At 45.8% G+C, this 16,626-nt stretch overlaps 1 protein-coding gene across 1 annotated transcript in view; it reads left to right on the top strand.

Moving 5' to 3' along the window:
• The window catches only part of COL22A1 (collagen type XXII alpha 1 chain), a 327,910-nt gene extending 313,267 nt beyond the window's left edge, over positions 1-14,643 (top strand). The window contains exons 59-64 of the mRNA XM_028852945.2: positions 1,176-1,220; positions 4,031-4,210; positions 5,952-6,018; positions 8,653-8,835; positions 11,346-11,423; positions 13,442-14,643. Of these exons, the coding sequence (XP_028708778.2) occupies positions 1,176-1,220; positions 4,031-4,210; positions 5,952-6,018; positions 8,653-8,835; positions 11,346-11,423; positions 13,442-13,629 (741 nt within the window). The 3' untranslated portion in view covers positions 13,630-14,643. The remainder of the gene's footprint in view (positions 1-1,175; positions 1,221-4,030; positions 4,211-5,951; positions 6,019-8,652; positions 8,836-11,345; positions 11,424-13,441) is intronic.
• Positions 14,644-16,626: the final 1,983 nt, after the last annotated feature.

Genomic DNA, 16,626 nt, shown 5'->3' with positions numbered 1-16,626 from the left:
GATGGAGTCTCTCTCTGTCGCCCAGACTGGAGTCCAGTGGTGCAATCTCGGCTCATTGCAACCTCTGCTGCCTGGGTTCAAGCGCTTCTCCTGCCTCAGCCTCCCTAGTAGCTGGGACTACAGGTGCCCACCACCATGCCCGGCTAATTTTTTGTATTTTTAGTAGAGAAGGGGTTTCACCGTGTTAGCCAGGATGGTCTTGATCTCCTGACCTTGTGATCCGCCCGTCTCGGCCTCCCAAAGTGCTGGGATTATCTTTGACTTTCTTCTCTTCAATCTATCAACCAAGTCTATCAACCAAGAGATGGGACAAGAGCCCCTGGGCTGAATTTCCTTTCCCAATATCAAGCTCTGCTTTCCAAATGTGTGCTGTCTAAGAGGCAGGCAGACAAGCATACCTTGGTCATCATATATGGGGAGAAAGACAGGTGTCAGCTGGCAGGAAAGTAACCCATGCATGAGAATGGACACTGGCCAGAGGGATTAGCCAATGCTTTACAGAGGAGATGGCAGAGGAGCTGGGGGCAAAGGGGCAGGAAGGAGACATTCCAGGTGGAGACCGTGACAGAAGCAGTGGGCACTGTGGGCTGTGTCCTTTGTTCCCTGATGTGACTGCCCTCCAGGAGGGGGTGGGGACTGTGGGAACATAGAAGAGGGCCACTTCTCTAAGTGCTGGGTGGTCAGGGGGCTTCCTGAAGAGGAGACCTGCAGGCCAGGTGGGAAGTAGGTGTCTGGACAGAGAGGTGGGGAGCATGCTGCAGGCACAGGGAAGACAAGGAACAGAGGCCATGAGATGGCAGAACTGTCTGTCCCTTGCACTAGAGCCATCCAGGGCAGTGACAGCCTGTTGAAGACAACAATTCGTGCAGGGCCTCCTGGGCATGTTAAAGGGAGTGGGGTTTATCCCACAAGAGGTAGGGGAGGAATCTGGAGGGGCCAACCAGGGGCTGGTGCCATCAGTCAAAGGTGGATAGTGCCAGGAGGAAAGGAAAGAAGACGCAGTGTGCCACCCCCACATAAATCAGAGGGCATAAATCAGAAAGGAGCCCTCGGGGGACCTTATCTCTTGAGGATCCCTTGTCCTCAGCATGCAGGACTGTGAACAATATCCAGCGAGGCAAGGACGCCAGTGCAGAGGGTCTGGGGCAATGACTGTCCTTGCTTTCTCCTTGCAGGGGGTCCCTGGGAAGCCTGGAGAGCCTGGATTCAAAGGAGAAAGGGTGAGTGGAGAGAGCACGGGCACCTTGAACACGCCGAACGTGACCTTTGCACAGTGGCCACGGGATGTTGAGCCTGGCCTTTGTCCAAAGCACTTAGTAAACACCCTCCTGGATCACGCCACCTGTCGTGATTTTGTTCACTTTTTCCTGGATGATCACCAGCCCCACAAAGGGAGGTTCTTTTCCTCCCAGGATTGTTTGTACTTGATGTTATTATTATTTTTTTCCTTTTTTCCTTTCTGGTTATTAGTTTAAGGACTAAAATCATCACAATTAGAGATTCAAAGGCAAGCCTTGGGAGACATTGACAGATTTCTTTCTCCCCATGTGCGAATGCCCACCGAGATGGGCTCAGCTCCCGAAGTGCCAATTTGCCAGGAGCCAAATTTGTCGCTGGAGGTGACAAGGGAACAGATTTTCCCATAATGAATTGCCTTGGCATTATACTCAGAAAGCCTTTCTTTACATTTCATTTCTCCAAAAAACAACAGGGGAAAATGCTTCTTTTTTCTTCTTTTTCTCTCTTTTTTTGCTGAAGAGCCTGTGGAAGGCGGACGCGTTCTCACACTCACGACTGCTGCTCCCTTTGGAGGCTTTCTGTGTCTCGTTTGCCCACAATCCTGCGTTTGGTCAGCCTCACGCTGTCACACTGTTGCACGACAGGGACACGGACGTCCCAGGCACCCCCAGCCCACCCCCGCTTGTTTTCCATGGTCCTGAAAAGAATTTATCTCGGCTTTCTTCGCAAGTGGGGTGGGTGGGGAGCCGGCTGGCTTCTCCCACAGCCAGAGGAGTGAGAAAAGTGGGGGCAGAGTCTCAGGGATTCTCCCCCTTGGATCTTCCTCCTGTCTCCTTCCCATGACTTTGATTCCTCTATCCCGTGGCTGTTGGTTCCTGAGCGACGGAGCCAGGGACATGAGGGACATGTGGCTGAGAAGGCGTTGACGTTCCCCCCTGCCCCTCCGAGAATGCGACTCAGGCACCCGTGGGAGCTATTGGCGCAGGATATAGGCTTGAATTTTGGTTGAGAGCCAAGGAACTCAGACCACCAATGGCATCTCTTCTTTAATACCTAATCAATACGCGGAGAGCTTGCCTTTTGCCTGTTAAGTGCTTTCATGGCACATTGCCAGGGAGCCATTAGACTACCCTTTTCTTTGTACTCTGGGAACATTTGAAATATGGGACAAGTGCCGTCACCACAAAGTGATTGTGAGACATTTAATGAATAGAAAATGCTGTACCACACATGAGATAGGGCCTTGGCATCCAGGTGTACAAATACCAGGACTTTACTAGACCCCTGAATTCAAGATCACTGACAGAGATTGCAACGTCCTGTGAAATGCATCACACCTGGAAAATTGAAGTGACTTCTTTGGATCTGCTCAATTGTTATTTTTGAATTCATTGATTTTGGGTTATTGTTGAAATATTAAAAGCAATACAGGTACATTGTTCAACAGTGAAAACTGCAGGACAAGTGAATGCAACGAAAATTATGTGCCTCTTCTGTCTCACCCCTTAGCCCCACCCGTCTCCAGGGTCTATCACAGTGCTTTTCCTTTTTATCTTTTCAGAGGGAGTCTGTGCATACAGAATTGTGTGCGGTGTGAGTTATAAATGTGCATTTACCTTGTATTTAACCCCCTCCCCACTATGAGCATATCATACGTTATCTATTGTCTCACTCCTTGCATTTTTCATTTAAGTGCCTGTTAGAGATGGTGTGGTGACTGTACCGTTTTCCTTTGCTGTGACTCTGGGTCATGTTGTCAGCCATGCCACACATTTACAGTTACCATATGGTGTCTCTTCTTTTTCTCCCTGAGCCTCCCTTTCTCTGCTACATCCCAGCAATGGAGTTCCATTATCTCCGAGGCCATGAATGTGGGTGCCATATTTTCAGACCAACCAACCATTTGAACTTGCTGGTTAAACACACAGTAGCACATAAAGGCGGAGGACTGGACTGCCCTGGGCTTGCCATAGTTACTAAATCATTGGTCCAGCACTTCCAACTCTGGGTCAGCTGTGGGGAGAAATGAGCCCTAGGCAGTGTTGGAAGCCATTGGATAATCCTCTGTGAACTCCCTAGAGCTGAGAGAAAGGAGAAGGAGATGACCTGGGAGGGAGTCACCTCTGTTGAGAGAGGACCACTGTCTCTAGAGAGCAAAACCAGGCCAGAAAGGGGTCAGCAGCTCCACCATCAGTCTCAGTTGCCAGGGCCAGCCTTCTCCAGGCAGCCCGAGGAGCTGCACTCTTGGGATTAAGAATAGGATTGGAATTCTGCAATCAACATTCTTATCCTGTTCTCTATAGACTAGCTGTGTGACCATGGGCTGGTGGCTTTCTGTCTCTGGGCCCTGCATGTTTTCTTTTTCTTTTTCCTTTCTTTTTTAAAAAACAGAGTCTCACTCTGTCATGCAGGCTGGAGTGCAGTGGCATGATCATAGCTCACTGTCGTCTCAAACTCCTGGCCTCAAGCGATCTTCCCACCTTGGCCTTCCAAGTAGCTGGGACTATAGGCAATTGCCACTGTGCCTGGCTAGTTTTTTAAAAAATTATTTTTGCTAATGATGGGGTCACAACATCTTGCCCAGGCTGCCCATGTTTTCATTTGTACAATCAGGATGGTGCATGTGATGGATTCTGGGGCTCTTGTTACCCCAAGCCACACATGGGCCACCCAGGGCCAAGGTCTCCCTTTCAGTGATCTAAGAGGCAGACTGGGGGAACCTCTTTTGCAGCCGCATGGGGTACAGTTTCCAGCCCTGAGACACACGCTAATATGCTTCTCGCCTCCTTAGGGAGATCCTGGGATCAAAGGTGACAAAGGACCTCCTGGTGGAAAGGGCCAGCCTGGGGACCCTGGAATCCCAGGCCACAAAGGCCACACAGGCCTGATGGGTCCCCAAGGACCACCTGGGGAGAACGGACCAGCTGGACCCCCAGGGCCTCCAGGCCAGCCAGGATTTCCAGGACTGAGGGTAAGGATGCTGGTACGGCTTTGGACTCGGGGCTCCTCGGGGCCTTAAAGGGAGCCAGGGAAGTGTGTGGACTTCAGAGGCACTAGGCTACACATCCCAGTCTTCCAGTGACTGAAGGTGTGACCTGGAGCAGGCTACCTTTCCTCTCTGAATCTGCCGTTCCTTGTCTGCAAAAAGGAAAAACAATCCTCTTCTGATTTATGATGATCAAGTTAAATAATGTGCCTAGCTTAAGAAATGCTCAAAAATAGTCCCTCTTCTGTTCAACCCTCTTCCTCAGTGGTAATGAATCCTTAAGACTTCATTTCTTGGGCTGTAGAACTCTTCTGCCCAAGACCTTGTGCAAAAGGCAGTTGAGAAGACACCCAGTTCCCAGGGGTCTGAACTTCATTGTGGGATGGTTCACCATCCATTTTGATGCCTGGCTTTGCCACTCTTGTATCTGCCAACCTAGAGTACTCCTTCTTCCCCCTGCATCTCTCTTTTTCCAAAGCTGGGAACAAGGGCTTATTTAGAGTGATGTTTTTTTCTTTCTTTAAACATCCTTTATCCTAGTGGCAGAACTTTCATTTACACAATCTCGTGACACAGGCATACATGGGCTATAAAAAGATAGACGCAGAGCTCCCCTGGTGGAGGTCCATGTGACCACCCCTTCCTGCTCAGCAGCCCATATGGTCTTCTGGAGACCCTTGTATTTCTCAGAGCCCAGGTCTGGATGACCTCCATGTCCCTGCCACTTCTGATGCTCTGCAGTTGCGTCAGTTCCTGGTGGCTGTGGTCAGCCTGGGTTTCAGCTGCCCTGAAAGATGCCAGGCAGCCAGAGTCTGTCTCTTGGCCAAGTCAGTGGAGAGGCTGGAGCACTCAGCTGGCTTCCAAAGCCCTCTTGGAGCTTTGCCAAGTTCTACCAGTCCTGCTGCTATGGGCAGTGATGAGAATTCTGGGACTAATAGAAAAGATTCTTGGTCAGAATAAAAGAATAAGGAAATGGAGTCTATCTCATGCCAGGTATGGGGCTACAGAGATGAGCACAGTAAGACCCCTGCCCTTGAGGGGTAGACACTGCCATTGAGCAGTCAGACAGGAAGGGACCAGCTCTGTACAGCTTGAGGACAGCTCCTCTAGGTTCTTCTAAGAATCACATGCCACTGTGTGAGCTTGGAGACAACACTTGCTCCTCTGGTTGGCAAACTCATCAGCTTCTGTGGACCAAGCACCAGAACTTGGTGAGAAAGTTCTTTAGAGCCACAGTGGACCTAAGCAGGGAAAACCAGACCACAGGAACCAGAGTGGCCAAGTAGCCAGGCAGAGGAAATCCACACGAGTTCACATAGAAGGCAGCCTGTGGGCTATGTCCGAAAAGTGAACACAACTTTGGCAGGGAGAGATTAGGGGCCAGATCTCCCATGTCCAGTGCTAAGAAGGGAGTATGAGTGGAATTAATGGGCATGGTGGCTTGATCAGGAAGGATATCCAGTGAATAAGCTGGAAGGGTATGGAAGGAAGGACAGCAGTGGCTTGGAGAGCCCAGAGTCCGGGTTGCTGTGTAAAATGGGATGATGCTGCCTGCATAACAGAAGGGAGGAAGGGATTTGAGACATGGAAAAGATTGGGTTAGGAACATGTGCTTCCCTGTGTGGGTATATACCACCTACGAACTTCCTGGCTTCCTGAGTCCTCGGGTTCTTAGGTGGCAGAAGTTACTGGGAAGATGAATGACTCCACCTTCCCTCCCTCCTAGGGGGAGTCTCCATCCATGGAAACCCTGCGTCGGCTTATTCAAGAAGAGCTGGGGAAGCAGCTCGAAAGTGAGTATCTGGACTGTGTTACGGTCTTGCAGAGAAGAGCCCAGGAAGCAGTCCTTTCATTCAGACTTGAATGCTTTTGCATCCTGGAGTAAGAAAAGCACTTGACTGGCAGCTCAAGTGTAGACTAACAGGGTTGAGGAACACCCTGAAGACTGTCTGTCCTTTATCTGACACATACGTTCTCTAGGACTAGTCCTTCAGCTTTCCCTTGATTACCTCTAGTGAAGGAGAGCTCACTATCTACAAAAACAGCTCTGCTATGATCAATCATTTATTCTGTGCATTGAGCCACTTATCTAGTCTGTAAAGAATTTTGGTTATTTACTGCTATGAACCTCATGAAACTCACAGTCCAGAGGAGGAAGTAGATAAACAAATAGACGAGATGATTTTAGTAAAGTCAATAAAAGTTCTTAAATTTTATTTTTCACGGCAGGCATTAAAAGAGGACAGATGAACACACCTAAGATAGTTCAGAGGCCAGGGAGTGGATTAATGAAGGCGTCCTGGAGGAGGGGCCATGTGAGCTGCAAGCCGAAAGATGAAATCCAACCCCAGGTCTATGGAACAACATGTGTGAAGGCCCTGAGTGGGGCAGGCAGGCCTAGTGCTTTCAAGGAACTAAAATCCTTTCAGTCCTGTTGCACTGACTCATTGTTACGTCCCCAGGTCTAGCATGTGCCTGTGCGTAGCAGATGCTTAGGGAGGGGAAAGTAGGAGGATGGTAGTAATCATGCCAGCATGTTGGCATTTGCCAAGATCAGGTGAAGTTCTCAGCACTTGCAAGTGTTAACCCAAAGAAGCCTCCAAACAATCTCATGAGGCTCATGTAATTATTGTAAGAATTGTTAGAAGCAGAATTATTAGGGGCTAAGTAACTTAAGGTTGATGAGCTGGGAAGATCTGGCCAGGATTTGCACCCGGGAAGCCTCACTGAAGGTTCTGTGCTCTTCATCACCAAACTGTCTTGAACAACAGCCATTCCCATTCCCTCTGCAATGGGAAGTTAGAGGAGAAGAAAGTCACACAAGATCTTGTTGCAGCGAAGAAGAGAAATCCATAACTACTTTCCAGGCGCACAAGGACAAAAGGGGAGGGCACATTTATTTACATGATCATGTCTCAGTTATTTTGCACCTCCCATTGCGAGATTCTGTGCTGGGAGCAAGGACACAGCTGTAAACAAGACGGCCCTCCTTCCTGTCCTCTTAGAGTGTCCAGGGGAACACGGTCCATTTCCATACAGGAAAAAAAACATGGTCTTTTTCCCGTATGGAAATGAGGGCAAAGGACTGTTTTCTGGAGCACACATCAACGAGTGGGTGCTGGGTGGGAGAAGGAGGCGATGAGAGGAGGGAAATAAGGACCAGATTGGTGGGTACCATGGGTAGGTGGTGTTCTGAGGTCTCATGTGTGTAGATCTCTGAGTTCTGCCTTCTGAATGTTGGATTCATCAGTGACAGAAATGGCCTTTGCTTTTGGGGGATCTCTAGCCCAAGAGCAGAGACAAGACCCATTTCAAATTGGGTTGGGTAGAGAATCTGCTGGGCTAAGTCATTTCTTCCAAACAGGCCTTTGAGGAAGGAGTATCCACTCCACTTTAAAGATGACAAAATCAAGGCTCAGAAAAGTTGAGCAGTTTGTCAGGTTGCAGAAGTGGACCACCTGTCCTCCTGCCGCCTTGTGATAGGAGTAGTAGAAGGGAGGTATTCTGGGAAGTGATCAACCAGGCAGTCAGAAGAGCCTGACTCTGCCTTGGTTTCCCTGTCAAACGCCAGGGGCCTTGGGTAGCCTCCCAGCCTCTGGTCTTGGTCACACTGTCTGCAAAATAGCAGTTTGGGCCTGATTACCTGTGACTGCATGGGAAACAAAGACTGCCCTTGGTGGCCACCAGATGGGCATATATCCCTGTCCCATTGAAAGGCTGCCAGACCAGCACTGGACCTCTGGGTCTTTAAATCAGCTCTGTCATATTAACATTTTAGATGTATAGGATCTCCAATGACCATCGTGTCCCGCCCTTTAGCTTATAGATGAGGAATTTGACATTGGAGAGGAAAAGTGACCAACATAGCTTTGTGTAAGCCACTTATCTCCTCCATCCCAGCGTCAGTTTCCCCAGCTGACCATTGCAATTGCTACTACTGCTACTGCTGTCCATGCTACTATGGCTTCCATCGTTCTGCCCCTGGGGTAGCAGCCAGCATCTCCTGAGCACTTAGCAAGTACCAGGCACTATTCCACATACATCATCTCACGTACTCCATCCTCATTCCAGCCCAGTGGGGTAGGTGCTAGTTCATTGTCTCCATTGCATAGAAAGGGACACCAAGGCTGAGAATGGTCAAGTAGCTTGCTCGAGGCCACCTGGCTGGCCGTGGCAGTCCTGGGATCTCAGCCTAGGCAGACCTGCTCCAGGGTCAGTGATGGTCACTACTGATTAAGTCACCCCATGGCCAGCCACAATCAGAAGGTGCCCATACAAATGCTGCACATATGCCAAGTGACGTGTCATCGATATTGTTTCTGCAGCTATTATTGGCCCCTTGGTTCTGAGTTGGCAGTGAGTAGCCGTCCTGTCCTATGTCCACTATCCATTCTTCATGAAATGCCTCTCTTCTTCCTACTCCACAGCCAAACTCGCCTACCTCCTGGCCCAGATGCCCCCAGCGCACATGAAGGCATCTCAAGGCAGACCCGGGCCCCCAGGGCCCCCTGGAAAAGATGGGCTTCCAGGTCGGGCCGGCCCCATGGGGGAGCCAGGTCGTCCTGGGCAGGGTGGTCTGGAAGGACCCTCTGGACCCATAGGTCCAAAAGGTGAGTGAAGACCTGGAGGAGATGTGCTCCATGTACTTCTAGAAGGTAGAGAAGGAACACGGCTGGGAGGTGGCACTGCATGCATTATTCATGCCACTCTCACTGCCTGTAGCTTGGTAACACCCAGAGTTTTCGCATCATATAATTTTATCATATGCATAAGAGGCTTTCATACTTGACATTTCTACAAAATTATGCTTCTGCTAGGAAGATTGAATCAGTTCCCTCCTACTTTCTTGTTCTCTCTCCATCTCTGCTGCTCAAGTTTCAGGGAGGTAAACAACATGCCTCCTTCTTCCCCTACCGAGTTTAGCACTGAGGAATCAGACATTTCATCTCAATGGAGATTAAATGCCAGCCTTAAAATTGGAACAGAGCAGCTGTTAACTGCCCAGGTCTCAAGGCAGTGACTTATCAGGACATCAGAGCTCCAGCCAACAGAAGGTCTCTCTTTCAGAGGGTGGAGGCTGTACCATTTAACTCATCACACAGTGGCAAACAGGTCAGAGCACTTACTCTCTCTGCAGGAAGACAGATGTGAGAGAGAGAGGGGAAGGATTAAAAAATAAATTTAAAAAATTATTTTTTTAACAAATAAAAGTTTTGTTTTGTTTTTTTAATTTACTTCAAGTTCTGGGATACGTGTGCTGAATGTGAAGGTTTGATACATTAGGTATACATGTGCCATGGTGGTTTGCTTCACCTATCAAACCGTCACCTAGGTTTAAAGCCCCGCATGCATTAGGTATTTGTCCTAATGCTCTCCCTCCCCTTGACCCCCACCCCTCAACAGGCCCCGGTGTGTGATGTTCCCCTCCCTGTGTCCAAGTGTTCTCATTGTTCAGCTCCCACTTATGAGTGAGAACATGTGTTGTTTGGTTTTCTGTTCCTGTGTTAGTTTGCTGAGCATGATGGTTTCCAGCTTCATCCATGTTCCTGCAACAGATCTGAACTCAATTCTTTTTAATGGCTTCATAGTATTCCTTGGTGTATATGTACCACATTTTCTTAATCCAGTCTATCATTGATGGGCATTTGGGTTGGTTCCAAGTCTTTGCTATGGTAAATAGTGCTGCAATAAACGTATGTGTGCATGTGTCTTTATAGTAGAATGATTTATAAAAGGTTGTTTAAAAAATATTTGATCTACTTTTTAAAGCTTGCCTGCTTTCAAATAGCTTATACAATTAATAATTTTTGAATAAGGCAATTTCAAATAAAGATAAAAGACAGGAGACCAGCCCATAATTCACTTCTGTGCGATTAGGAGTAAGTGTGGGGCAGGGAAAAGAGCATGTGGTGTCATTTTAGCTGCTCTGGAGTGACTTGTTGGAGTTAGGGAGACGGATGCCTCTAACATTGTCCTCTTTTGATCTCCCGTTTTCTTACTAATTCTTAATTTGTGTATCCATTTCCTATAATGTTTCTACTACTTGAAAGGCTTTTTGTTAAATTTGTATATTCTAGTCCTACTCATATGATTTCATAAAACAAAATATATAAAATAAATGTCAACAAGAAAGCATAAAGCATAGAGAACATCAGATTGTGGCAGAATACTGACCAAACATAATTATTATAACAATAAAAGTGAATGGTCTGAAGTCCCTGTGAACCAGCAGAATTTCAATTGGGGTTACAAAAGAAAATATATTGCATGCAGCAGATATTCTGGAAACAATATGGCAAAACAAGTGATTGATTTAAAAAACAAGGGTGAGAGACAGTTTACTCCCATCTCCACCATCTTCATTCAAATATGATCTCAAGTGTCCTCCCAGGGGAAACGGATCACTCTGTCTCCTCTGCGTGCGTGGAGTGGTTTTTAAAATTCCTATGATGGTACTTATCGCACATTCTGTTTCATACTAGAATGTTCTTCGTGCCCTATTTTATTTCTCTTATTAAATTTCAAGCTTCTTGAGAGTAGAGCTGTGTCTTACTTATCACTGCACATGCCTATGTGAGTGTTGAATTTGTTTATATATCATCCCGTTTCTTCCTGATAAAAGTTCAGGTACAATGCTTGGAAATACAGGAAGCATGGACATATAAGAGGGGATGCATGCAGACTTCTGTGTGTATGGCATATGAGAGAGAGTGTGTAGGTGTGTACATTTGTCTGAATGAGTCAGTATGTGTATATGAGTGTATGTATACAGTTGTCAATATGGTTTGAATATATATATATGTCTGTATGGAATTGGGTAGATGTGTGCTTGAGCAAATGTTCATATGTAAAAATGCGTTTTTAGGAGGGAGTGTTTGTTTGTTTTGGTGATTCCATACGCATATTTCTGAATGTGAGTGTGTGCTGGAGTGTGTGTGTGTGAATGAGTATGTGAATGGGAATTGGGGGTACTGTGCGGCATGAGGGTATGTACACACGGTGATTTAGACTGGAGCACTGCAGCAGCCCAGTGTTGCACCTGGACATCCCGTTGCAGGATGTCCAGTTTCTGTTGTCCCCGGGGGTCTCCACCATCAAAAGTGCATGTTTTTCTTCCCAGGTGAGCGAGGAGCCAAAGGTGACCCAGGTGCACCTGGAGTTGGCCTCCGAGGCGAGATGGGACCCCCTGGCATCCCAGGTATGACTCATTCTGGAGGCTCAGGGGTAGGGTGTGAGCTACCTGGAGACGCAGCACTCCTGCCCGTGGCCCCCCAGGACTCAGCAGTGAGTGGAGAGGAGGGTTAGGCTCTACAGATGAGGAGGAGACAGAGATCACTTACTTAGTTTCATTAAATATTTCTAAACTACGACCTTCTTGACTTACTAAGAAAACTATAGTGTATTCTATGAATTGTTGAAGTGTGTCCTATGAATTTAAAATTTCATGAAATGGTCCTAGAGAAAGCAAAACAAAACAAACAAAACAAAACAAAAACTGACTTGGGCTAAATCAGGAACTTCTGGGGACTATGTTTCTCTTTCAGACATTTCTGGTGCACATTCACTATCGTAAGTGCTGAGGACTCACATTTTAAAATGTGTCTATTTTGTTTAACCTAGCACTTTCGAAATTCACTTGAAAGAGGAGTCCTTTTTCTTTCACTGTGCAGTTGTTAATATCCCTTTAGCACTTCTCAGAATATGTTTTGGGAAATGCTCAGCCAGTGGTAGGGTGGTTAGCTGTCCCAGGGCTGAGGTCGTTTCTGGGACCTGGGAATTTCAGCTTTAAAACGAAGACATGACTTGAGAAAACTGGGATAAGTTGGTCATGCTACCCAGTGGCCATGTTGGAAGATGTCTACAATGCAACAATAATCACATTCCAAAATGAGGTGTATAGGTGGAAGGTAGAAGAAATTTGACTGTTGAGGCTTCTATTTTTTATTTAACTTTAATTTATATGTTTGCCTGAGGTCATATCTGAATATTGATCTTATAGAGAATTTCAATTTTAGTATTTATACCTTCATGATTTTCCAAATTTTCTAAAGTGGATATTTATTATTATTTTCCTTAGAGAAGATAATTAGAAATACATTATAAATATTTATTTTTATGGCTCACCTATTTTCAAATAGCTTATAATATTAAGAGTAACATTTAAAACCAGGCAATTTCAAATCAAGAGTAAATGGCCGAACAGAAACCATTGAAAAGGAGGAAGTAACTGTACCAATGTGGAAGTGAGATAATTATCACATTTCAGTGGCTCTTAGCCCAAGGAATGAATAACACTGAGGCCTCCAAACTTGATCTAGGCAAGATTATAGATTAAATAGCTATTACCAAAGCATTAATAGAATTAATGAAATATCTACCGATCTTTTTAAGTGAAAAGTTTACTTTGTGTTTATTTTATATCAGATTTTCTGATAAGATGATTACTAAGACTTAAGAAGGGATGTCACTACTAGGGTTAAACGCAAGACTTAGCACTGACCTTCCAAGTTCCCAAAGCTAAGAAGAAAGATAGGTTGATTATATATGATGTTATGATGTTACTAAGTGAAGGGACAGAAGTTTGTCTATAGGCAGTATTTTCTGGATCTCAATTTTGGACTATTTTAAGTGTCACTTACTTGCATCCTAGATGTTGTCTTTGGCCATGGTTTTGCAGAATAGCTTAATGTAATCCAAATATGTGGTTCAAATTTAATGTGTAGATAAAACTGAGAAAATAGAGATTTGGGACAAGTTGGATGTTGAGTAATGGAATGTCACCAGGTGTCTCTAAGGTCATGTGAATTGGGGCTAAGGGTTAATGATTAGGACTTGGTGTCTACTCTCCATTCAGACATGTTCCCTAGACCCATGTAAGAACCCAGAAGGCCAGGTCTCTCATCTGACTCTTCAGTGGAAAACGTATACCCTACCTGGTCTCAATCTACCCTTGTTTCTTTCTCTCCAGTGGTACCTGGATTACTATCCCAGGTCCAATAGTTAAAGCAACCCCTCCTTCTGCATATTGAGGTGCTCCTGCTACCTTGTGTTTATGTGGACCACTCTAGTTGCTCAGAGCTCCCAGACCTTGGGGATGTTCCATCTGAGGACGTTTCAGGTCCTGAGTTCATAGTGAATGGAAGCTGTGAGGTCAGGGCCCATCCCCTCCCAGAAGCATCTTGAACCACCTTCTGTTTCTTTTGCTCCTTGGGCCAGGTCAACCCGGGGAACCTGGCTATGCTAAAGATGGACTTCCTGGGATCCCTGGCCCTCAAGGGGAGACAGGACCAGCTGGACATCCTGGCCCCCCAGGACCCCCTGGTCCCCCAGGCCAGTGTGACCCTTCCCAGTGTGCCTACTTCGCCAGCCTTGCTGCCCGGCCAGGTAATGTGAAGGGCCCCTAGAGGACTCTGGAAAGCCGGAAGACTGCAGTGGATTTCTGAAACTTGAACTCGGAGCCCAGTGGGAAGCCAGAGGTCTTGAAAGACTTCAGCCATGTGTTCCTTTTTTTTCTTTCTTTTATTGTTTGCTTTTTGTTTTATTTTCTTGAGAGACCTCAAAATTATTAAATCCAACAGATGCTGCCGGTCGGTCAGATGATTATTAATATTATTCTTGTTGCTAATTATTATTATTATTTCATATGCTGATGCTTTGTGAGTTCTTTCCCACTCCTTTGAAGTTGGGAAAACTTGATTTATGGGGCAGGAGATCGTTTCTTCATTCTTCTGACAGCCCCCGTCTGATGTGTAACTGCCCATTTTAAGGAAACTCTTGGTGCTACAAAACCCTGACCAGACACTTGACAAATTTACCTCTTTCTTCAAAAGAAAAACTTTAGGAAAATGAGTCAATGGGCTTCATTGTCAGTCATGTCCAGAGATCACCCAGGGAGAAATAATACAAACACTACCGCTGTCCAGAGAGGGAAAAGAAGCAGGAAGAGAAAGAATTTGCAACCATGAGGAATGTTCCCACCTCCCGATGGGACGTGCATTTGGAGAACACAGAATCAGCCCTCAGGGTGCACTCCAGCCATCTCAGTGCTCCGAGCTCACAGAAATGAAATAATGTCTGTGGTTGGCAATGGCTTTGTGGGATCATATGTCTTGGCCAAAGATGGGAAAACCCATGTTGAAGAGGCAGCCCTTGAGAGTTGATTTGTCTTCTAAACTGTGGGTAAGGCCCCTTCAAGTTCCTCTTGTTGGTTTCAATTATATTAATTATAAAACAAGTGGATGTGGTGACCATCCACTTGTGTTCCCTAATGGTGGGCAGTTGGCCAGAGCACTGAGCAGAGCTGGGAAATTTGTATCTCCAGGGCTCTGTCTCTGAAATAAATGGCATCAAGTTCATGTGTGTATGTGACATGCCCTGCGCGAACAGGTGCTCAATAAATCCAAGTTTCCTTCTCCTGAGTTCTTCTTGATGATTGATTTCTTATATTCAGCGCCCACCTGAATGTGAACTCCTCAAGCACTGGGATGTATCTTTTCTTTCTGAGAACCGTAGCACAGAGTCCACATGTTCAGCCCACCTGGTGAATGAATGAGGGAGTGAATGTGTGTGCCTGACTGAGCTAGTCCAGGGCCATTCATTAGCCTGCCCTTCATATGGAAGCAGACATTTAGATGTGCACATTTATGCAGGATCACAGTGAGGAGGGAGTGAAGCAAGTCAGAAAGTTTTAGCAGAACCTGTCCTGTTAAACTGCATCTAGAGGCCGAGTGATTCACCAGTGGTCTAAGAGATGTACTCTTCCTGCATTTGTTCTTGACTGACAGATTGACTGACTGACTGATTGATCGATCCATTGATCAGTTCATCCATCCATTCATTTGTCCATTCACCCAAGCTGTTAGCCACTTACAGACTAATGCAGCAGATGTTTATCAAGAACTTCCTTTTTGTGATTCCCTGTTCTGGATACCTCTAATTGATTTAGAAACCAGGAACATAAACATTTCAAGAAGTTTGATGTTTCCATGGGTAGAGAAGTATTATTGCGGTGATTTAAAAGTGAAATCTGATACCTGTTCCTTGTGTTCAGTCAGCTGGTGATTCTGGGGCTGGATGGGTGTCAGGGGTCCAAAAGAAGCCATTCCTGTCAGTGCAGAATAAGACTGTCTCCCTCTCAGTCTTTTTCACATTGACCATCTTAGTTGGTTCTCGCAACCATTAAAGATGCAGGGGTGTTACTCTAATACCCTTTTTCATTTGAAGAAACTATCCCAGGGACCTTGGAAATACTCTCATCCAGTGACTGTTAACATTTTTTGACCATAACCCACAGTAAGAGGTGTAATTTCTTATTGATCAGTACATGCATACATATATAAAGCAAGGGTTTTGAAATAAAGTATCTACATGATCAAGCACAATGCCCTCAAACATTTACTATTCTATTTCATTTTTATTGTTGTTGTATGAAATAGACTAAGTTTTAGAGCAGTTTTAGATTCACAGCAAAATTAAGAGGAAGGTACAGATTTCCATGTGCTCCCTGCACCCCCCAACCACCCACACACACACACAGCCTCCCCCATCCACCCACCTTTCAAATTCCACACCCTAGAGGTACGTTTGTTACAGTTGATGAATCTACACTGACACATCACTATCGCCCAACAGCGATAGTTGACATGAGGGTTCACTCTTCCTGTTGCACACTCTATGGGTTTGGATGAATGGATACTGTAATGCCATTATCCACCATTATAGGATCATACAGAAGAGTTTCACTGCCCCAAAAAGTCTCTGTGCTCTACCTCTTCATACTCCTCTTCTCCCCTAACCTCTGGAAACTGCTGATGTTTTAAAATTGTCATCATAGTTTTGTCATTTCCAAAATGTCATCTAGTTGGTGTCATACAGCCTTTTCAATTTACCTTCTTTCACTTAGTGTTTTGCATTTAGGTTCCTCTATGGCTTTTCTTGGCTTAATAGCCCCCCCTTTTTTTTAAGTGCTGAATAATATCCCATTGCCTGGAAGTTTCAGGTTTTATCCGTTTACCTACTGAAGGGCATCTTGGTTGCTTCCAAGTTTTGGCAGTTACGAATAAAGCTGCTATAAACGTATCTGTGCAGGTTTTTGTGTGGATGTAATTATTCAACTCCTTTGGGTAAATACCAAGAAGCACAATTGCTAGATTGCATGGTAAGAACAGGTTTAGTTTTGTAAGAAACTGCCAAATCGGTCTTCCAAATAGCTGCATCCTTTTCCATTTCCATCAGCGATGAGTTTCTGTTGCTCCACCTTCTGACCTGCATTTTGTGCTGTTAGTGTTTGGGATTTTGATCATTCTAATAGGTGCATAGTGGTATCTCATTGTTGCTTCCATTAGCAATCCCCTAATAGCATGATATCCAGCATATTTTCGTACACTTATTTCCCATTTGAA

This window comes from Macaca mulatta, chromosome 8 (assembly GCF_049350105.2).
Source record: "Macaca mulatta isolate MMU2019108-1 chromosome 8, T2T-MMU8v2.0, whole genome shotgun sequence".
In the NCBI taxonomy this organism is placed as follows: Eukaryota; Metazoa; Chordata; class Mammalia; order Primates; family Cercopithecidae; genus Macaca; species Macaca mulatta.
Note: the sequence above shows the minus strand (reverse complement) of the source record. Positions and strands in the feature narration are given on the sequence as shown.